The 23,177-nt window shown below is 37.2% G+C and overlaps 1 protein-coding gene, 1 long non-coding RNA gene and 1 other non-coding gene across 4 annotated transcripts in view; 1 reads left to right on the top strand and 2 right to left on the bottom strand.

Annotated features, from left to right (window-relative positions):
- The window catches only part of LOC126077874 (uncharacterized), a 14,286-nt gene extending 6,638 nt beyond the window's left edge, over positions 1-7,648 (top strand). For both annotated transcript variants that reach the window (XR_007517883.1, XR_007517884.1), the window contains exon 4: positions 6,663-7,648. This is a non-coding gene — a long non-coding RNA (uncharacterized LOC126077874). The remainder of the gene's footprint in view (positions 1-6,662) is intronic.
- Positions 763-23,177, bottom strand: DUSP19 (dual specificity phosphatase 19). Its single transcript, XM_049887601.1, has 4 exons — positions 22,787-23,177; positions 15,814-15,860; positions 9,062-9,214; positions 763-3,732 (listed from the first exon to the last, which is right to left on the bottom strand). The coding sequence occupies exons 1-4, from the start codon at positions 23,010-23,012 to the stop codon at positions 3,532-3,534; spliced, it is 627 nt and encodes a 208-aa protein (XP_049743558.1). The 5' UTR covers positions 23,013-23,177; the 3' UTR covers positions 763-3,531.
- On the bottom strand, positions 4,366-4,484 carry LOC126078594 (5S ribosomal RNA). Its single transcript, XR_007518084.1, has one exon. It is a non-coding gene; the product is annotated as a 5S ribosomal RNA (ribosomal RNA).

Genomic DNA, 23,177 nt, shown 5'->3' with positions numbered 1-23,177 from the left:
AAAAACACTATAAATGTGTTGACTGTAATTGCAATTGTATGTATTGCAAGAACATAAAACTTCAAAACCTTTAGGTTTAAAATAACTGAATAACTACACGGGGACCAATATATTCAAGATCCTTTAGGCAGAAAAATCAAATATTTAGAGTCACCTAGCAAAACCAAATCAATTATCATGCTACATTTTTGTTATTTTAAAATGTACTGTAGTTCTACTTACAAAGGTATTGATTTATTAAGTTAATCCAAAGGACAAGGTTATAAGGCAATGCTCTGAAAAACACCTGCTACATTAAAAAAATATTTGACGAAATTACATTTGAAGAGTCCTTCTATGTATATTAGAAAATTTGTGTCACTAACAATCACGTTGCCATATTTAGAAAGTTTTCCCACCACCACAGATCAGTCAGAAGCGAAGTATATTTCCCAGGTTCACATATGCACACAAATTCCCAAATCCTATATTCCTACATTTCAGTCAATGTTCGATAGGGAAAGATTGGAAGAAAAAGTGAAATTGCAGTAAGAATTGTAAATTTCCTCCTATATCTTGGGCTTTGAGTTAGTACATTATCTAAATTTTGCCTAAAAAAATCTAAGAAAAATATTTCTTGAATGTTCCAAAAATCTATTTCTTGGGCTTTCAATTCAAATTCTATGTATTTGAGCAACTGTAATAAAGCATAAAACAAGTTGATAAAACATTTAAAAATTATTAACCTAAAATAAATAGAATTTTATCATATGATCAATGACTTTGTTCTTCTATTCATCTTTTTCAGATTGCTGGGAAGACTCTATTATTTCTTTTCAATGTTAAAAAACAACATTTTCATTTCCCTTTCCCTTTAAAAATGGTAAAAATTTTATATTTAACAATAGAGGCACAAACTTCTTGGAATATTTTTTTACCCTCCCTCAAAACAGACCTATATTTTGTTTGTGTGTTTTTTAACTTCATAATATGTGAGATACAGGATCATAATAGTAAAGTTCCTTTTAAAAAATAGGTATGAAAGTGCAACTTATTTCCATGGGATGTTGTGTATAGAATAAATGGTATATGCCTTACATACTACTCTTTAAATATATACCTATCAATGCCTTCCATAGTATTCCTATTTTAAAAGACTAAATTACATTCATCGATCCATTTTAGGTGCAGCAAAATACTATCACTTCAGATTAAAATAAAACTGATGCTCAAAGCACTTTTGAAGAAGACATAAAAAATATGTGTTTGCATAATAACCAGATCACTACAGGCAAAAACTAAGCATACAAACAAGAGACATGAGTAATATACTATCCATTATGAGCAAGTTCAATTCAAAGCTTCATGTCACATTGAATGGCTGGAAACTAAATAGCATCTAGGAAAACAAAATGTATTTAAATGAATTCTATTGCAGGAATGGAGAAGGCTCACCCAGCAAGCCTTCAGTAATACTGATCATAGACATAAAAGTTTATCTCAGTCTCAGAAATACGAGAATTTAGCCTGTTTTGGTCAGCCTGAAACAGTTCACCATGGGTTGATAATATTTAGGCTGCTTCTCAGGAGGAGCAAAGTGTTCACAGTTTTGTGTACGATGGCATCTTTTCAGGCTATTAGCAATTTCAAAACATAACTTGCATTTATCACTTCTACTATTTGCTCCTGATGGCGTAAGAAAATCCGCCTTCTAAAATGCACAGATGTGCTCAATGTACATTTTGTAACTTTCTGTGTAATATGCTTGCTCTATATAACGTGTGTGTAAGAAGAACTCAAAATTTTTTATATAAAATCTAGATGGTATTTTCTAAGTAATGAAAGGCTATTTGAAAGCTAGTAAATATATTGTCTGTTACTATAACTAACTTTTTAAAGTATACTTTCCTCTAAAAAACTCAAAGCATATCTTTAAAAAAACATAAAATATTCTGAGTTCAGTCTTGCCACTATGGGGACATTAAAACAAACAAACAAACAAAATCTATTCAAAGTCTCTGGCCAAAGATGGAATTGTAAATGGTTTTAGGCTTCCTAAACACTTAACTGGAAAACCTGGTGGCGTAGCGGTTAAGTGTTACAGCTGCTAACCAAAAGGTCAGCAGTTCAAATCCACCAAGCGCTCCTTGGAAACTCTATGGGGCGGTTCTACTCTGACCTATAGGGTCGCTATGAGTTGGAATTGACCCCACAGCAATGGGTTTGGTTTGGTTTTTTAAACACTTAATTGAAAACCCTGGTGGCATTGTGGTTAAGAGCTATGGCTGCTAACCAAAAAGATTGGCAGAGCAGTTCTACTCTGTCCTACAGGGTTGCTGTGAGTCGGAATCAATTTGATAACAACTGGTTGTTTTGTTTTTTTTTTTGTAAACACTTAACTGGAGCCCTGGCGGCACGGTGGTTAAGAGCTTGGCTGCTAACCAAAAGGTCAGCAATTTGAATCTACCAGCAAATCCTTGGAAACCCTATGGGGCAGTTCTATTCTGTCCTGTAGGGTCTCTATGAGTTGAAATCAGCTTAGTGGACATGGGTTTGGTTTTTGGTTTAAACAATTAAAATTTCTTACAGAGCCAAAACTCTTCTTCCTTAAAAAAAAAAGTTCTCTGGTAGAGAAGTATACTGAACTAGAAAACAGATGATTTTAACTGTTTGATTGAACATATGACACCTAAAAAATGATCTTTCAGTATAAAACCTTTTCTCACAGATCCAAGGAGAACAAAATATTACAACATGAGACCCACCAGCAGGTGTTAAGGTATCCGGGGTGTTGGGGGGGGGCGGGTGGAATCACACAGTGTAAGAGACTAGGTCACCTAATTAAAGAAACATAAGCTCAAAATTATGTGAGAGACATAAGCTCACAATTATCTAAGAGAGAGAATCTATACGAACATTAAAAAAAAAAAAAAGGAGAGGATGCAGGAAATAGAATTAAACTTAAAAATCAGAATGAAAAGTGGATACGTTTTTGTAAGAAGACAAACATTCTGTGATTGCAACCATTATTTAAATATTGTGTAACCTTTCAGATTCAGGTTATCTCTTTTGGGAGGTTTAAGCTATTCATTTTAATCATGAAAAAGATTCTTCACAAAGATATTTACTTCCCTCTGAAATAGGAAATCAAGTAGCACTTCAAATTTTGCCTTCACGAAAACAGTTGCTGGAATAGAAAAAGTCAAAGAGACTTCATCAACTGATTTATTCTTTCCATGCTGTAATACAGATTTCAAATCTAAATCCTTTTCTTCTACAGAAATAAATGATTGCTAATATACTGTCATTTTCCCTTAGTGATGTAAAGAAGCATTTAATCAGACAATGTAACATCAAAGAAAAATATAATTTAAAAAATTGATTTATACACCAGATCTTTTAATAAAGCAAGAGCAATAGGAATTTTTACAAGTTTATGCTTCAAAAAGAAGGAAAAAGGTAGCTCTATAGCTACCAACTGAGAAGTTAGTTATCCATCATCTGCTCAGTGCAACTCATGAACTGCTGTTATCTTCTAATTTTTGTATTTTGTCACTTATTACTTTCTTCGCCCTCTTTATATGTACGAAGCTGCTCCATGAAGCCAGCATTTGGACATATGGAAGGCCTTGCATTTTTAACCAAGGAAAAGGCACTGGTAAATGAGATTTCTTCAGAATTCATCAGGAAGCCAATTACAACTGCAGCAGCTCTGGAAACTCCTGCATTACAATGAACAAGAACCACTCCATCCTGCAATAAAAATGAAACAAAAATCTTCATTATTCATTTGAGAACGGTTATGAGGTCAATCGAGCATACTCATACTACTTAAATTTTAAAATAAAAAAAATTCAGCAAATTTCTTCTTAGAATATCAAAATACAATTCAATGCAAGCAATGAACAAAAAAATCAGTCAAGTTCTCTCTCTTCCCACACCCTTCCTCCCAGGATTGAAATACCTTCCTGATACGTTTGGAATTCTGAAACAAGTGTCTTTTATTAAACTAGAGTAATGCAGTTAAGTACACATAAACATCTAGTAACTTAATAGTCACAGGTATATAAATAAGGAATATATATGGGAATGTAAATAAAGCCGTAATCACAAACTAAACAGAAAGCCAAACCATTCCAGGTACATAGTGTTCCTACTAAAAAAAAAAAAACTAGTGTCCTGGTTTGGTAATCTATATAAAAAACAGTCACTAAAAACAAAACCAAATCCAGTGCCGTCGAGTCGATTCCGACTTACGGCGACCCTATAGAGCAGAGTAGAACTGCCCCATAGAGTTTCCAAGAGCGTCTGGCAGATTCGAGCTGCCAGCTCTTTGGTTAGCAGCGCTAGCTTTTAACCACTATGCCACCAGGGTTTCCATGATAAAACCTACAGCACCCAGTATTCCCAGGCAGTCTCCCATCCAAGTACTAACTAGGCCCGACCCGGCTTAGCTTCCGAGTTCAGACGAGATTGGGTGCGTTCAGGGTGGTATGGCCACAGACGTGAATCAGCTAGGAAAAAATGTTCTACTCTTGGTTACATTTTGTTCTAAAGGGAAATAACTCAAAAAATATTTAAACTTTTGAGGTACTAAAATGATGGCACAAATAGTACGTAACAATAACAATGTGAAGTGAAAAAGGTAATCAGATACAAGCATGAGGTCAATAACTGAAAAACGTTTCAGGTAACTTGCAAATGATACTGTACAAGTGAAAAGAGACAGTGCAAGACCAATGCTGATGGGGGCAATATTGCATTAATAATGAATGCAACAGATCTGACGAAACAGTGCTGATACACGTTGGCCTATCTCAGGCTTTTAAAAACTTTAGTGATCTAAGTGAAGCGAATGTGAGCACTCCCGACCATATTAGGTATTTTAGTGACTTCATTTCTGATTCTTCCCTTGGTACAACACAAAGGAGAGCTGGGAACAAGGGAAGGGGAAAAAAAGGTACTGCTGAAAACTCTCTACCCAAAGCATAAATTAACAATACTGGATTATTTTCATTTTGGATAGCATTTTTCTCAGATTCATACATCTGCTGCAAAATTCCTTCCCTAAATCTAACAAATTTGAACGTGCATCTCTTTTCAAGAGCCAAATACTTAACACAAATTTAGTTAATGCTTTGAAAATCCTCATATCAAAAAGAATTACTTATTTTCCTGTAGATATTATTACTCACTTTCAAATTTTAACTTTCTGTAAAAGAAAACCAAAACACAAATATTCAGTGTATACATATGGAACTTTTCTTACTTTGTAACAATAGCATATTTTTGCGAAACTTTTGACTTTTATGAGAATAAAATATTCTATGAGACTTCTACTTTATGAGAATTTTGTTCTGCATTTCTGAGAGGAAAGCATTCTCTCAAAAATTCAAGTCATCATTTTGCTATGGAGTGGGTAGTAGTTACATTATGGTATTTCCACTTTATAGAGTTTGCTTTGTTCTTGTGCTGTTGAGAATAGTTTTCAACTAGAATACGAGTTTCTTGAGGGTAGCAACGTGAATCTCTCACATCTTCTCAGAATAACTAATTAATATTTGTTGGCAGATTAACTGAGCCAAATTCAGGTCTTCATCCTTACACATAATTTCCCAGTAAAACCTGGGCATAATATGATCTGAAAGTTGCCTGATAGCAGTCCATGAGGAACTTGTGGAATGAAAATCAACAATGTACTAAATATACAATTTAGTTCCTCTAACACTTTTTTTTGTAGCCAGAATCTCTTGAATGAAACAATGTCTTGATTTATATCTGGGTGCAAGCACCTTATCTTGCTGAGGACTGGTAGCAAACTAGACCATACTGAACAGCACAGCTCAGAATAGTCCACTCATGACTATGCTCACTAGCAGGGGGTAGTATTAACATAGCAACTACAAAACAGTGGTAATTTTTATTATTTTTTATTGTGATTTAGGTGAAAGTTTACATAGCAAATTAGTTTCTCATTAAACAGTTACTACACAAATTGTTTTGTGACATTGGCTGCCAACCCCGCAATGTGTCAACGCTCTCTTCTTCTCCACCCCAGGTTCTCTGTTTCCATTTGTACAGTTTTCCTGTCCCTGCCTTCTCGTCTTTGCCTTCGGGCTGGTGTAACCATTAGTCTAGTACCCATGATTGAACTATGAGGCATATCCCTCATGTGTGTTACTGTTGGCCTTATAGACCTATCTGATTTTTGGCTGCAGGGTAAAAACTCAGGAGTGACTTCAGTACTGAGTTAAAAGTATGTCTGGGGGCTACACTCTTGGGGTTTCTCCAGTCTTTGTCAGATCAGCAAGCCTGGTCTCTCGTTTGTTTGTTTTTTTGTATGATTTGAATTTTGTTCTACATTTATCTCCAGCTCTGTCCAGGACTCTTCACTATGATCCCCGCCAGAGTAGTCGGTGGTGAGTAACATTTCTGAGTAAACTGGAAAAAAAATTCTAAAAACTTTGGTGGTGAATGTAGGTATTTATTTAGACTCACAATGTTTCCCTAATGAAATTTTACTTATATGGAATGAAAATTGGAAACAGCTTATATGTCTCATAATAGGTCATTACTAGAATACTAAACAGAAGTTTAAATTGATTTGATACTACTAAGTATGAAAATGCTAAAAAAGACTATGAATTGTATATTATTTTATTAAATATCATTGCTGATGTCAGATGGATCCTGGCTGAAAGCAGAGAATACCAGAAGGATGTTTACCTGTGTTTTATTGATTATGCAAAGGCATTTGACTGTGTGGATTATAACAAACTATGGATAACACTGCGAAGAATGGAAATTCCAGAACACTTAATTGTGCTCATGAGGAACCTTTACATAGATCAAGAGGCAGTTGTTCGGACAGAACAAGGGGATACTGATTGGATTAAAGTCAGGAAAGGTGTGCGTCAGGGTTGTATTCTTTCACCACACCTATTTAATCTGTATGCTGAACAAATCATATGAGAAGCTGGACTATATGAAGAACGGGGCATCAGGATTGGAGGAAGACTTATTAACAGCCTGCGTTATGCAGATAACACAACATTGCTTACTGAAAGTGAAGAGGACTTGAAGCACTTACTAATGAAGATCAAAGACCACAGCCTTCAGTATGGATTACACCTCAACATAAAGAAAACAAAAATCCTCACAACTGGACAAATAAGCAACATCATGATAAACAGAGAAAAGATTGAAGTTGTTAAGGATTTCATTTTCCTTGGGCACAATCAACAGCCATGGAAGCAGCAGGCAAGAAATCAAAAGACTCACTGCATTGGGCAAATCTGCTGCAAAGGACATCTTCAAAGTGTTGAAGAGCAAAGATGTCACCCTGAAAACTAAGGTGCGCCTGACCCAAGCCATGGTATTTTCAATCACATCATATGCATGTGAAAGCTGGACAATGAATAAGGAAGACCTAAGAAGAGTTGACGCCTTTGAATTGTGGTGTTGGCAAGGAATATTGAATATACCATGGACTGTCAAAAGAATGAACAAATCTGTCTTAAAAGAAGTACAATCAGAACGCTCCTTAGAAGCAAGGATGGCAAGCCTGCACCTTACATACTTTGGACATGTTGTCAGGAGGGATCAGTCCCTGGAGAAGGACATCATGCTTGGCAGAGTACGGGGTCAGCAGAAAAGAGGAACGCCCTCAACGAGGTGGACTGACACAGTGGCTCCAACAATGAGCTCAAGCATAACAATGATTGTAAGGATGGCTCAGGACCAGGCAGTGTTTTGTTCTGTTGTGCATAGGGTTGCTATGAGTTGGAACCAACTCGACAGCACCTAACAACAACAAAAAAGCAATATATACCTAGTCTTTGGACCATCCTAAAGTTCTATCATTAAAGGTGCATAGAACATTGAACTTCTGTTAAGAGTGATAGAAAAATTCTGGAACAGTTAATGGTGATAGTTGAACCACACGACAAATACAATTAATGTCACTGAACTGTACGTGAAGATTGTAGAAATGGCAAATGTTTTGTTACCTATATATTTACCACAATCAAGAAAAGAATGGGCCTGTAGGGGAGAAAAAGATTCATTTCAGTAGAAATATTTATCTCAAAGTCAAAAAAAAAAAAAAAACTGTACAGATTCACAATCCCTATCTCATTCACTAAAATGAATGCATATTAATCTTCATAAATATACTAACAGGAGTAGAGCAGTCTCCATTTGAGGACTAAGTTGCACCTGACCCAAGCCATGGTATTTTCAATAACCTCATATGCATACAAAAGCTGGCAATGAATAAGGAAGACCAAAGAAAAATTGATGCATCTGAATTATAGTGTTGGCAAAGAATATTGAATATACCACGGTCTGCCAGAACAAACAAATCTGTCTTGGAAGAAGTACAGCCAGAATGCTCCTTAGAAGCAAGAATGGAGGTACTTCATCTCACTCACTTTGGACATGTTATCAGGAGGAACCAATCCCTGGAGAAGGACATCATGCTTGATAAAGTAAAGGGTCAGCAAAAAAGAGAAAGACCCTCAAGGAGATGGACTGACACAGTGGTTGCAACAATAGACTCAAACATAGCAACAATTTTGAGGAGGGTACAGGACCAGGCAACATTTTGTTCTATTATATTCAAGGTTGTTGTGAGTAGGAACAGACTCAACAGTACTTAAGAACAACAACCTGAGTCAGAGCTGAGGGCACTTAACAGCAACAACACAACAATCCCATACATCACCTGATTATCTTCCAAATTGGTCAGAGAGCAGTTGGTTGCAAACTGTCAAAAGGAAATCTAACCACACACACACACACACACACATATATATATATAGAAAAACTCGGTCAGAATTTTTTCTCCTAACATTTCTCAGTAAGGCATAGTAAAGTAAGCAACAGAACTGTTAAAAGTAAATATCTCATTAGAAACATAGCAATAGGAGAACTAAATAATTGCAAGGATGAATAAAAAATTGTCAGAGGGGAAATTTTATAATGTTTCTTTTGAGACTCATTATAAGACTAAAGACTGAGTAATGGACCCATACATTTAAATTTCTAGTTTTGAAGAACTGTGGATTGAAATAAAACTTACCTTCATTTTTGCTTGTTCAATAAATTCAAAACATTCTGGAAAATAAGATAGGAGATTGGTTTCTGGCAGATCCAATATAGAAATGCACTTGTATGTAAAGTCACTGAGGAAAGCATTTTCAACTCCACATGCAACATTGAGAATATGAGTCACCTCAAAGAGAAAAAAAAAAAGATGATTTTTTGAAAACCTCTATAAATTTGATTATGTGAAAAGAGATTGGGATGTTAAGATTTGTACCAAGAATAAAAAATTTAAGACTGACCCATTTGAATGATATTTCCTTCAGGAAACCTCTCTGCCTGTCTACCCCCACCAGACTAAGCGCTCCTCCTATGGACTCCCACAGCGCCCTATACTTGCTCTACAGCCCTAAACACCTAGAGATTGTCTGCCTCTGTCACTGTACAAGAAATTCTAAGGACATGTAAGGACCATGTTTAGCTTATTCACCATTGTAAGAAAGCACAGAAAGTGCTTAAAATATTTGATGAATAAATTAGTGAATGTCCACACAAAAATTGAAGTAGGGGAAGTACATCAGTGGCAAAAAAATTAAAAAATTCCCTTTCTATAATTATTTCCTTATTCTCCTTCACATTCTTTTTTTTTCTTTGCCTTTAAAGGACAGTAATTTATTGTCTTAAAGTTTTAGAGGTTAGGAATCCTAACTCAGGGCACCAGCAGGTTTAGATCCTTGTCTCTTTACACTTTTGTAGCTCCCAAGCATTTCTTGGTAGTCCTTGGCTGCTTGTAGATGTATCTTCACATACAGCCTGTCTTTCCCTGCGCACGCATGCGCGTGTGTGTGCGTGTGGTGTGTGTGCATACTTTCTGCTCTTTTTATAAGACAGCACTCAGAAGGGATTAGCTTTAGGACTCACTCTACTTCAGTTTGAGCTCGTTAATAACATAACAAAAGAAAATTTCTACTTCCAAGCAGGGTCATATTAACAGGACTTCAACATAACTTTTTGGAGGACAAAATTCAACCTGTAACATTATGTAACATAGAAAAACAAAGTAACATCAACTTTCACCTTATATAACAAGAAGTTCAGGGCTGGCGTGGCATCTCAACAACATCCATAGGGACTCAGGATCCTCCCATCTTCTGGTCTATCATATCTCAACATTTATACCTTTTGTGCTCATGCTTCAAACCTTGTGGTCACAAAATTTCCGCTAAACTTCCAGACATTATGATCACAATTCAGAAAGGAAGAAAACAAAAGGGGAGGCATGAGGGAATGACATCTGTAGCAGGAAAGCAAAAGCTTTCCCAGAAACCCTCAGCTTATATATATATGTTTTTTAATTGTACTTTAGATAAAAGTTTATGGAGCAATTTAGTTTCTCATTAAACAATTAATACACATATTGTTTTGCGACATGGGTTGCTGATCCCATGACATGTCAACACCCTCTATTGTGATCCCTGTCAGAGCAGTTGGTGATGGTAGCCCGGCACCACCTAGTTGTGCTAGACTCAATCTGATGGAGGCTGTGGTAGTTGTGGTCCATTAGTCCCTTGGACTAATTTTTCCCTCGTGTCTTTAGTTTTCTTCATTTTCCCTTGTTCCAGATGGAGTGGGAACAGTGGAGTATCTTAGATGGTCGCTCACAAGCTTTTAGGACCCCAGACGCTACTCACCCAAAGTAAGACGTAGAACATTTTATTTATAAACTATGTTATGCCAGTGGAGCTAGATGTTCCCTGAGACCATGGTCCCTAGTACTCAGCCCAGTAATTCGACCCCTCAGGGTGTATGGATGTGTCTGTTTAGCTTCTATGACTTTGCCCTGGTCAAGCTGTGCTGACTTCCCCAGTATTGTGTACTGTTTCATGCTCCACCAACGTTATCTACTGTTTATTTAGTGTTTTTCCATCTCCACCCCTCCCGCCCAATAGCCATCAAAGATGTTTCTTTCTGTGTATAAACGTTTTCATGAGTTTTTATAATAGTGGTCTCATACAGTAGTTTTCCTATTGTGACTGACTTATTTCACTCAGCATAATGCCTTCCAGATTCATCTGTGTTGTGAGATGTTTCACAGATTCATCATTGTTCTTGACTGTAGCATAGTATTCCATTGTGTGTATGTACCATAGTTTGTTTATTCATTCATCTGTTGATGGGCACTTAGGTTGTTTCCATCTTTTTGCTATGGAAAATAATGCTGCAATGAACATGGGTGTGCATATGTCTATGTGTGACGGCTCTTATTTCTCAAGGATATATTCCTAGGAGTGGGATAGCTGGATCATACGGTATTTCTATTTCTAGCTTTTTAAGGAAGTGCCATATCATTTTCCAAAATAGTTGTACCATTTTACATTCCCACCAGCAGTGCATAAGAATTCCAAGTTCTTGGCAGCCTCTCCAACATTTGTTATTTTCTGTTTTTTTGATTCATGCCAATAATGTTGGGGTCAGATGGTATCTCATTGTAGTTTTGATTTGCATTTCTCTAATGGCTAGTGACCGCAACCATTTCCACACGTGTCTGTTAGCCGCCTGAATGACTTCTTTGGTAAAGTGTCTGTTCATATCCTTTGCCCATTTTTTAATTGGATTATTTTTCTTTCTGTTGTAGAGGAGTTGGATTTCTTCATATTCTTTACTAGTGCGATGGTTCTCAAGTGTAGCTGCACATTATAATCATCTGGTGAGCTTTTTAAAACTGTCAATGCCAAGGCCTCATTCTCAGCATTCTGATTATTTAGTCTGGTTGAAAAGCATTGGGGGAGATGTCATGAAAGACCCTTCGGATGATCCTCAAATCATGCCACATAAGCAAACTTCTACACTATCTGTCCATTTCAGCCCTTTTCCTAGAGTCCATCAAGCATGTGGAATGAGCCATATGGAAAGCCCATAAAGAGACTCCAAAGCTAAATGAATAAGAAAAACGAGTCACTGCTTCTTATCGTGACAAAGTTTCTTACCGTATTTATTCTCATTTGTTAGTGTGGTTCTCAGGTTTTGCCTAACCTCAGTATTTCTATGTATTGTCACATATATTTTAGAGTTTTTGTCCAGCCCTACCTCTCCTGCCCTTACCACCCTCAGAGGTTTGGTGTTGGCAGTGCCTACTCTCCCAGCAAAACTGCCTAGATTCCAGTGGGTGCCTATATTTAAGATTCTCAAAGATAACCTGATTAACCTTAAGCTAGGTCAATCAGGTTTTCTTTGAGGATCTTAAATATAGGTCTAAAAGACAGCTAGAATGATCCATGAACTTGAGAGCTATAGGGAAGCCATTTTTTATTACGTGGTCAGAGAAGCTGAAAAATTCATGCTGCCAATTGAGAAGACTGGAGTAGATGTGCAGAGAAAAGCCGGGGTACCAGTGGGAGACAGGGGCTGTCTTGGATAGCCTTCCAGTCTCTGCCTCTGCTCCCTGTTGAAGCATGGCCATACTCCCTGCCCCTGGGTTCCTGGGATCACCTTGTATCATTATAGCACATTTCCTTTCCTTGCCCAGGTAGCTAAATTGGTTTCTGGGCTCACAACCAAGAGTACTGAGTAAGGCACTGAGAGTCATCAGCCAACTATGAGCCTAAGTACCTTGTGGAAGGAAAACAAGAGGAAAAAAAAAAACAAACTCAAATGTCTACTCAGGAGAGACTATTAAAAAGAAAGGAGATGGGAGAAAGTAAAAACAAGAGAAAAACATTTCTAGAAGATAAAGTCTGAATCGTCCTTCCACTTTCCTCAGTGAAGTCTTATCTGGCAATGTCATGTCACTCTCTCATTCCTGGTGCATTCCTTGCCAGATTATATTATCCTGCCCTTAATTACATATTATCTTCCAACGTTTTATAGTATATATGTATTTGCCTTGCCTTCACAGCTATATTCTATGCTCCAAAACACCAGCAATAAGGTCTTAAAACTTACAGAATTTTTATATATATCCTTGTCCACTATAAGGAGCCCCGGTGGCACAGTGGCTAAGCGCTTCGCTGCTAACCTCAAGGTTGGCAGTTCAAACCCACCAGTAGCTCCACTGAAGAAAGATGTAGCAGTCTGCTTCCATAAAGCTTACAACCTTGGAAACTCTACGGGGCAGCTCTATTGTGTTCTATAGGGTCGCTATGAGTCAGAATCGACTTGACGACAACAGGGCTTTTTTTGCCCTATATATCTTCATCACAGGATTATGAAGAAGACTATATGAGAACTTGGTAAAAGTGCTTTACAAATATTGGGGATTATTAAACTATCCAATCTCTGTGTAGTTTAGTGGCTTGGGAGTGCAACTTATATATGCATTGATTGAATATCCTGATTGAATGGGAAAAGAACTGTGCTGAGCCACAGGTGGTGGCAGTGATGGGTGACCCAGCTTAAAACCTTTCTAATAAAAGCATAGCTCCAAAATTTAGATACAGAAGTCCTAACAACGTTTGCCCTTGGAATGCCCTTCATAGTAAGGATAGGGATAGACCTTTTATTAAGTAATTAATATATGCCAGGCATACAGATTATCCACTTAATCCTCACATTAAGGCATTATTTCCATTTTTAACAAAATTTTATTTTTTAAACTAGTTCAAAGCATCAAAATATTATAAAAAGGAAACATTAAGAAGTCTTGTTCCCACATGGTCCCTATCTACTCCATTACCCTGCACCCTAATGGTAACTACTTTTTTTGGATTCTTGTGTACTATTTTAAGGTATCTTTGTGCAAATATTTTATTTATTCCCTTTCTTACCAAAGGCAATCCCTTAGTTTATTTTCTTCTTTTAAATATGTCTTACAGATCTTTTCATATCAGTATGTAGAGAGCCTCTTTTTGGTGTATGCTCTTTTTAATAGCTGTATTGTGTTCTATGGTGTGGATGTGTTATTGTTTATTTAACAAGGTCCTTACTGATGGGCATATGGTTTGTTTCCAATCATTCGCTATTATAAACAATGCTGCAATAAATAACTTGGAACATTTTATAAGTCACACTTAGTTTCCTGTTCTCTCTAGTGCCTTACAGGGCATATACCAGGCATCAGTCGGAACTGACTCCATGGCACCTAACAACAACAGACATTCAATAATCACTATATTAAGAAAGCAATCATTATTACTGTATATAAATATTAAAATGAAATTCCTATACAAATTTCTAAAAATGGTCCTCGACAACAGAGAATTCCCACTAGTTACAGCCCTTTTCTTAAACTACAGAATATCACTTTGATGTGTGCTGTGCACTTAAATCAATAATTGTGTTTTGCTGCACCCTTAAATTTTCCTGGAAACTGTCCATTTAGCTGCTCAGTTCAGCCTTCCTTCTTTCAGGGATCTAACAGGGTTACTGTGTACACAGCCAGCAGGATCTTTTAAACAGCTATTTGGTTCATATCTCTGGGATAAAGCTATGTGGACTAGTATATCATAATGCAGGATAGATGACAAAAACACTAACCAATGAACAAATTTAACAGTTTTTCTATTTGACATTTTACTTTCAGAAATATCAATTTATTAGTATAAGCAAAACTTTGAAACTTAAACTATGGATTCAAGAGTGTTCCTGTCACGAAACACAGTAATCCTCCTAACTTTACGCGGTTTAAGGCCATTATCTCTTATTGTCAGGCAGGAATGATTATAATAAACCGAGGATAGGCTAGTAAAAACAGACAGATGTTCTCAGTTGACAAGTAAAAATATCAAACTAGTTAATGAATTGTTTATTAGTTATCTGTTGCAGATTAAATGCAAGTGTTTATCACATAAAATTTTTTAGCCTCAATTCAATCAAATTTTTTTCCCTGAGCTGTGAGCAACAAAGATAAATGGGGCAAAGTCCCTATCCTCTAGAAATTTGCCACTGAGTCGATTAGGACTCATGGAGACCCCATGAGTGCAGAGTAGAACTGCTCCACAGGGTTTTCAGAAGCAGGTCACGAGGTCTTACTTCCAAGATTCCTCTGGGTGGGTTTTTTTTTTTTTTCTTTTTTTTGTTCTTTAAGTGAAAGTTTACAAATCAAGTCAGTCTCTCACACAAAAACTTATACACACCTTGCTACATACTCCCAACTGTTTTCCCCCTAATTAGACAGCCCGTTACCTCCCTCCACTCTCTCTTTTTGTGTCTCTTTTACCAGCTTCTAACCCCCTCTCTACCCTCTCATCTCCCTTCCAGGGAGGAGATGCCAACACAGTCTCAAGTGCTCTGGGTGGCTTTGAACCACCAATCTTTTGGTTAGTAGTCCAGCACTTAACCATTTGTGCCTCCCAGGGAGAAGAAAATACGTTCACTGATGGCAATAATATGAGGTGGAAGATGCTAGGAGCTATAGGAGAACAAACTGTTTTAGGACCCTAAGTGAGAAACAGATTATTGAACTCATTCCCCTAAAACCCTTAGCACTTGATATTCTCTCTGCCTGAAGGAAGAGGGTGGTACATCAGTTGGGATTCAAAGTATGGGTACGACTTTGACAAACAGAGATGAGAAAAATATATCCCACAGAGGAACTACAGAAGCAGAAGCAAGAAGACCTGCCTTTAAGGTCAGGTTCATGAAGGGACGCTACGAAGAATTTAAAACTGGAAAGACAGATTGCAAATCCACATATTTGAAATAGGTGCAATAATTTTTGCAACCTTAATGATAGACAAAATGTTACTAATTAAACTCCAAAATGTACCAAAGCTGGATCAATGCACTTTTTCCTCAATAAATGTAACAAAACATTACCTCTACGTGGTGTCAGACAGGCAGCTTTTATCTTACCTTGTGCTTTTTCAGTGTATCCAGATCATGAGCAGCGTCTTGTGACCCTATAGGAAAAAAATCATTATCACCTTGAACATACAAAGTAATCATCCCGACTTTCTATACAAATGTTTGCAATACTTCTGTTATTATTCATCTTTCTTTAAAAAACAAATCAAAAAAGAGAAAACCTTGGAAGACCTCAGTCCAAATTTCTGAGAGCAATTTGAGATTATTCATCAAAAACTATGCATATACTACTGGACCCTTGAAATCCCACTTCTGGGAATCTGTCCTAAAAGTCATGCATGTTACGTAGATTTAGCCATCAGGATACTCACCACAGCACTGTTCGTAACAGGAAAACAAAAACCAACTAGAAGACCAATAGTAGGGGTTAGGTTAAATAAAAGATGGTACAGTTATGTAGAAAAATATACACAGCCATTAGAAATGATGTTGTAGAAGAATACTTAATTGTACAGAAATATGTTCTCAATATATTAGGTGATAAAAGCAGGTCACAAACACCAGTTTTGTACAATGAGAACAAACAGAAAAAATATGTACATCCTTCAAAATGGGCAGGGAGGATACAAACCAAAATGTTAACAGTAAATTATCTCTTCGTGGTAGGTTACAGGTGAGTTTTTTTCTTTTTGATCATTTGTATTTTCTACAACAAGCTTCTATTTTTTTAGCTTATAAAAGGGTATTAAAAAACCAAACCCCCACAGAATGATCTATTGCCAGCTGGTTTGGGAACACCCAGTGGCTTAAAGAAACACTGTTGTTCTATAGGATCCCACCCACACTCCCGTCTCTTCCTGTCAAAGTTGGCTTTCCAGATCTCCCACATTTGAAAACTGGCTCCAGTTAGTAAGCAAGGTCATAGGGAAGAAAGCTGAATTAAAGCAGGTTACGCAACTGAAAAAACGGCATTTATTATTTAAAGATGTCAAGTATTATGCATTCTGAATTAGGAACCATTTCTACCAACAACATTTTTGAAATTAAATCAGGTTATACAATTGAAAAAACTGGGCATTTATTATTTAAAGATTATAAGTATTATGCATTCTGAATTAGGTACCATTTCCAGCAACAGTGTTTTTTGTTACTGCTGTTGTTTTTAACCTTACCTGTCCGGAAAATCGGAGCCCTGGTGCCTCAATGGTTAAGAGCTCAGGCTGCTAACCAAAAGGTCAGCAGTTCGAATCTACCAGCTGCTCCTTGGAAACCCTATGGGGCAGTTCTACTCTGTCCTATAGGGTCGCCATGAGTCAGAATCGACACGACGGCAATGGATTTTTGGATTATCTGGAAAATCAGCTGGCTTCCATTACATGATTTTTTGAAGCTGCTCACAGAAAGCTCCTGGATCTATGTACTCATAAAAAAGGCCAGCAAGTACACTGTTTGCCCAATATTCTCTTGATAATACCAAACTCACAGGCTCCTCACTGAGTCCACATCCAGCTCTAGCCTGCTTAAAAGCTAACTTATAAAAATATTAACATTTGTTAAAGATGGATGTTATATACATGTCTGTTATATTATTCTCTGTAATGTTCAGTACATTTGAAAAACTTCATAATTTTAAGAGCTTGCTCAGTTGTCTATAGGAAGTCCTAAGACTAAGGGGGGAAAATGAGTTCAAGTAAGTTTGTTGAAATTGTGGTGGTTTAATATGGTATAATCAAATGCATACGATCTTTTAAATAATAACTCTACTCTGCCTGTTTATTAAAATAGCAAAAAGAAAAAGAAAGAAACCTGAAACATGACCTAAATGAAATTCTTTCCTTTTGTTATCCTTGTTGTTGTTGGGTGACGTCCAGTTGATTTCAACTCATAGTGACCCCATGTGACAGAACAGAACTGTACCAGAAGGTTTTCTTGGCTGTAATTTTTACAAAAGCACATCGCCAGGTCTTTCTCCCACAGAGCTGCCAGGTGGCTTTGAAATGCCAGTCTCTGGGTGGTGCACATGGTTAAGTACCTGACTACTGGCCAAAAGGTTGGAAGTTCAAACCCATCCAGAGAAACCTCAGGCAACAAGCCTGGCGATTTGCTTTTGAAAGGTCACGGCCCTGAAAAACCTATGGAGCAGTTCTGTCCTGTCACGTGGGGTCATTATGAGTTGAAATTGACTTGACAGCACCCAACAACAACAAGGAAAATAAAAGGAAACAATTTCATTAAGTTATGAGGACTTGACACCAACTAACAACAATTTTTTACCCTTGGCTGCCATCACTATAAATATGTATCAATTTGGATGCTTTGATCATTTTCATTAGGAAAAAAAAAACCCAGAAACAGCACATACACCAAACACAAAACAGGCAGGTTATGTTTCAGAGCTGGCTGCCATACTTTGAAAGTAACTTCAAGGATATGGCTATATTGATATAAATTTAGTATGTCTTGTTGTTAGTTGCCATCAAGTTGATTTCAACTCATGGCGATTTCCTGTGTGCAGAGTAGAACTGCTCGATAGGGTTTTCATGGCTCTGATCTTTTGGAAGCAGATCACCAGGCCTGTCTTCTGAAGTACTTCTGGGTGGGTTCAAACCACCAACCTTTTAGCCAGTAGTCAAGAACTTACTATAAGCCTATCACCTGCAGTCCATTGGTGCTGACTTAAACTGTTCCCACATGCTATCAACATTCATATAATTCTATTATTGCTTGAAAAGGCAGACCATAAAAGTTGCATTTTTTTTTTTTGATTCAAGTATACTAAATTTAAGGAGCCCTGTGGTGGACAGTGGTTACGGTGCTCAGCCACTAACAGAAAGATCTGCACTTCAAACCCACCAGTTGCTCTACAGGAGAAAGGCAGCAGTCTGCTTCCATAAAGATTACAGCCTCCTGCTGGTGGGAATCCAAAATGGTCAACCATTTTGGAAAACAATATGGCACCTCTTTAAAAAGCTAGAAATGGTAATACCACATGCTTCCACTCCTAGGAATACATCCCAGAGAAATAAGAGCTGTGACGAATAGGCATATGCATATCCGTGTTCATTGCAGCATTATTCACAATAGCAAAAAGATGGAAAGAACCTAAGTGCCCATCAACAGATGAATGGATAAACAAAGAATGGAATACTACACAATGATAACAATGATGAACCTGCGAAACATCTTACAATATGTATGAATCTGGACAGCATTATGCTGAGTGAAAAAAGTCAATCACAAAGGACAAATACTGTATGAGACCACTATTATAAAAACTCATGAAAAGGTTTACACACAGAAGGAAACCATCTTTGATGGTTATGAGGGAGGTGAGGGGTGGAGAGGGAGAAACACTAAATGGACAACAGATAAGTGATAACTTCTAAAGCATAAGGCAGTACACAGTACTGGGGAAACCAGCACAGCTTGCCCAAGGCAAGATCATGGAAGCTTCAGAGACACACCCAAACTCCCTGAGGGACCAAGTTACTGGGCTGAAGGCTGTGGACCCTGGTCTTGGTGGACATCTAGCTCAATTGGCATAACATAGTTTATAAAGACAGTGTTCTACATCCTACTTTGGTGAGTAGCGTCTGGAGTATTAAAAGCTTGTCAGCAGTCATCTAAAATATTCTACTGGTCCCACCCCATCTGGAGCAAGGGAGAATGAAGAAAACTAAAGACACAAGGGAAAGATTAGTCTAAAGAACTAATGGATCACTATCACCACAGCCTCCATCAGACTGAGTACAGCCCAACTAGATGGTGCCCAGTTACCATCGCCAACTGCTCTAACAGGGATCATAATAGAGGGTCCCGGACAGAGCTGGAGAAAAATGTAGAACAAAATTCTAACTCACAAAAAAAAAAAAAAGGCTAGACTTACTGGTCTGACAGAGACTGGAGAACCCTCAAGAGTATGGCCCCTGGACACCCTTTTAACTCAGTACCGAAGTCACTCCTGAGGTTCACCCATCAGCCAAAGATTAGACAGGCCCATAAAACAAAACGAGACTAAAGGGGCACACCAGCCCAGGGGCAAGGACTAGAAGGCAGGAATATTCGTAAATAGATATAATCCAAAACCCACTGCCCTCGAGTCGATTCCAACTCACAGTGACTCGACAGCAGTGGGTTTTGGGTTATATCTATTTATGAATATTCATTCCTATAAATTTTCTCAAAACATGTCTCTTTAGAATATTATCTCCCTCTTTAGTATCTTTTTTCCTGTTTAATGTCTTTTTTGTTTGTTTTTGAGATGATGAAAATAGTGATTGTAAATTAAGGCATGCTCTATCAAAATGCACGCTATATTTCGTGTTTTCATAAAGAGGATCTCTGAAAACAATAAAAACAGGATTCTAGAGATCTTACACAGCTTGTATTTTATGATACATATACTGTAATTAAAAGAATTTTATAAAATAAGGAGCTATACAAATATAAACTACTGTCTCCCAAGAATACTCATCCAAGATCTCAGAAATCTGTTGATAACTTCATAAAAGATACCAAGCTTTTCACCTAAAACTGAACAGAAGATCTAAAAATCTCACCAGTTGTGATTTCTTAACAAATTAGATACAAATAATACAAAATAATAGCGTGACTTTGAACTATCCAAAAACATTGTAATTTCAACTTTTACAAAATTGTATTTAAGAAAAACTCTAGTGATTTTTGTTACAAAAATATGATTTTGAAAGCCTAAGAGCAAAAGCGCTCATTTCTAAGTTTTTTTTTTAATCAAATTTTTAGCTACTCCAGGGACCTATGTAAGACTTTTGCAATGCAGTAACTTGTCTCAATTTATAAGCTAGCTATAAAAGACAGACATTTTTACAGCTCTCCATTTTCTTTATTCCCCATCAAAAAGAGCAGTGCTGGCAGGGAGCTGTGCTGCTTTGAGGAGGTGGAGGGAGTTCTAAGAAGCAACCTGGAAACAACCATACGCCATGTTCTGGAGAGAAAACCAAATGTGATCAGAAACAGCCCCTGCATCATTCATGTGCAAGAACTTTAGATGTAACCGCTTAGTTATAAGGCACTTGTAACTAAGCAGAAAATGGTCTCTTTATCTCTCAGAAGAAAGGAGGGTGTACTTGATGAAGTATCCCATTTCCTGGTCCAGAGGGGAGAGCATACAAGGACTAGTTCCAGAAGTCGCTCCCAGGATTCTAGGGAGGGTTCTAATCCCAACCTAAGAATAATACTTTGATTCACTTCGGATAAATCCACATAAAAAAAAATTTTTTTAAGTTCATTAAGACTCTGAAAGGATGAATGCTATATCAAAATCCTACTAAAATGTTTTAAACTATTATTACTAATAAATTTTTTTATTATTACTAAAAACAAAAAAAAACACCCAAAACAAAAATCAGTTGTTGAGTCCATTCTGACTCACAGCAATACCATGTGTTGCAGAGTAGAGCTGTGCTCCATAGGATTTTCAAGACTGACCTTTCAAAAGCAGATTGCCAGGACTTACTTCTGCTGTGTTGCCAGGTGGGTTCTAACAACCAATCTTTCAATAAGTACCATATTTTTATGTAAATAACATGCGCCACCCAAGAACTCCATTATTACTACAATGAAAGCCAAATAATTGAAATATGTACCTGGATATATTTTCTTTCCTGGATATACTGGACAAGACTTGGGTGAACTTTACTGACAAGCTAAATGACTCAGTTAATTTTTCACTGGGTTGCAGAAACTAGTTGGAGATCTTTATTTGGTGAAGCTAAAGACAGCCCATGTAAGAATTCATACAATACACAATACACTAATATTTCACTTGTATACTTCAAATAATTTGTTTTTCAAAGAACTTTCACAACAATCTCAGGACAACTCTTAGAGGTAAGCACATACTGTTAAATTCAGCTTTACAAATCGCTTTTTGGAGGACCAGAGAGGATAACTGCACTAGCTCATCTACTAAATTTCAGCAAAGGGGCTGAAAACCCTGACCATCTGAAAAAATCTAGTACAATGATAGAGAGCAAGGCTTTGGCATCCATCAGACCTGGCCTCGGTGTCCAGCTCTGTCATTTACTAGGTGTGTTACTTTGTGCAAGTTATTTAACAAATTTTAAATCTCAGTTCTCACTTGTAAAACCGAGCTGAAAATCCCTTCTTCACTGCGTACTTAATAGGCGTGAGATGCTGTGTGTAATCACTTAGCATTATACCTGGCCATTTCTGACTCCCAGTTCAGTACTCTTTCTACTCTCCAGAGGTTTAGCTGCATAAATACCGACAAGTCATTTAATTTCTCTATTTATAAATGAATAAAAATTCAGACCTACTGTTGACTAATTTTCTTTTTTAAAAAACACCAGGCCATACTCTTGTAAAGCTAACAGTTTTTGTACCTTTACAACCTTGTTTCTTTTGTTATTTGTGGACTATGTAATGTATAGGCACTTGGGATTTTCCATGATACAAGAATTAGTAAAACTGTCAGACTCATAACTATAAAATAAAAGCCCTCCTTCTCCTTAACACTCCAAAAATAGACACTGTAATTAGATGTGGTCACTGGAGGTATGTATTCCATATGGTTTGTAACAGCTGAACAGGCAAAACAAACACATAACTATGTCAAGTATTAGCTTTTCTATAACCAATGTCTGTCACCTGTAGTTTTGCCTAATAAAAGCGTTCTTTTTAACTTGATGATTAAAAACAAACAAAAAGGCTACATCCTATTATAATCCAAAACACAACATCGATGTGCTATCTTCCAGAGAAGTTTAAAAAGACAGGAAGAAACTTTTCTAAAATTTAAATGTCTGGAACCACGAGCTACTAGAATATATGCTTCTTACGGATGGATATATTGTGGGGCAGAAACCTCCCTATCCATACCCAAAAAAGGAAACATTTCAACTTTTCAGCAGGACAGCTGGTAATACAGGTTATTACACACATCAGGGGAAAAAAGAGTAAGCACTACGGTGAAAAAAAGGACTGAAGACTTAACGGCTTAGTTGCAAATCGATATACTCACCCAAGAGCAACCATGGCTTAATAACGCCAACTTGCAGGTCCAAGCTAAGGTCCTGCACATAACCACAACCACCCCCACTGCTCGGCTCTACTTCTTCCACGACCTGAATTCTGGCATCTTTCCATGTTTCTATAATTTTCTTTCCAGTTAGCGTTGTCACCCTGGTGCATTGCTTCCTGAGATTATTCCGGGAGAAGGCTTTAATTTCCTGGTTAAGGGAGTGCATTACATGAGCAGTAAAAAAAAAAAAACTAGGAACAAATACAAGCAAATCTAGCAAGCACAGAGACAGGCTGACCAGCTCGTCCCTTATTGCTCAGGTAACAAACACAGCCCCAAGAAGGCTCCCGCCTTTAGGTTACAAGTGACAGAAACCTCCAGTTTAGTTTGT

Source organism: Elephas maximus, chromosome 6 (assembly GCF_024166365.1).
Source record: "Elephas maximus indicus isolate mEleMax1 chromosome 6, mEleMax1 primary haplotype, whole genome shotgun sequence".
Classification (NCBI taxonomy): domain Eukaryota; kingdom Metazoa; phylum Chordata; class Mammalia; order Proboscidea; family Elephantidae; genus Elephas; species Elephas maximus.
The sequence above is the reverse complement of the archived record's forward strand: the minus strand, read 5'-3'. Positions and strand labels throughout refer to the sequence as shown.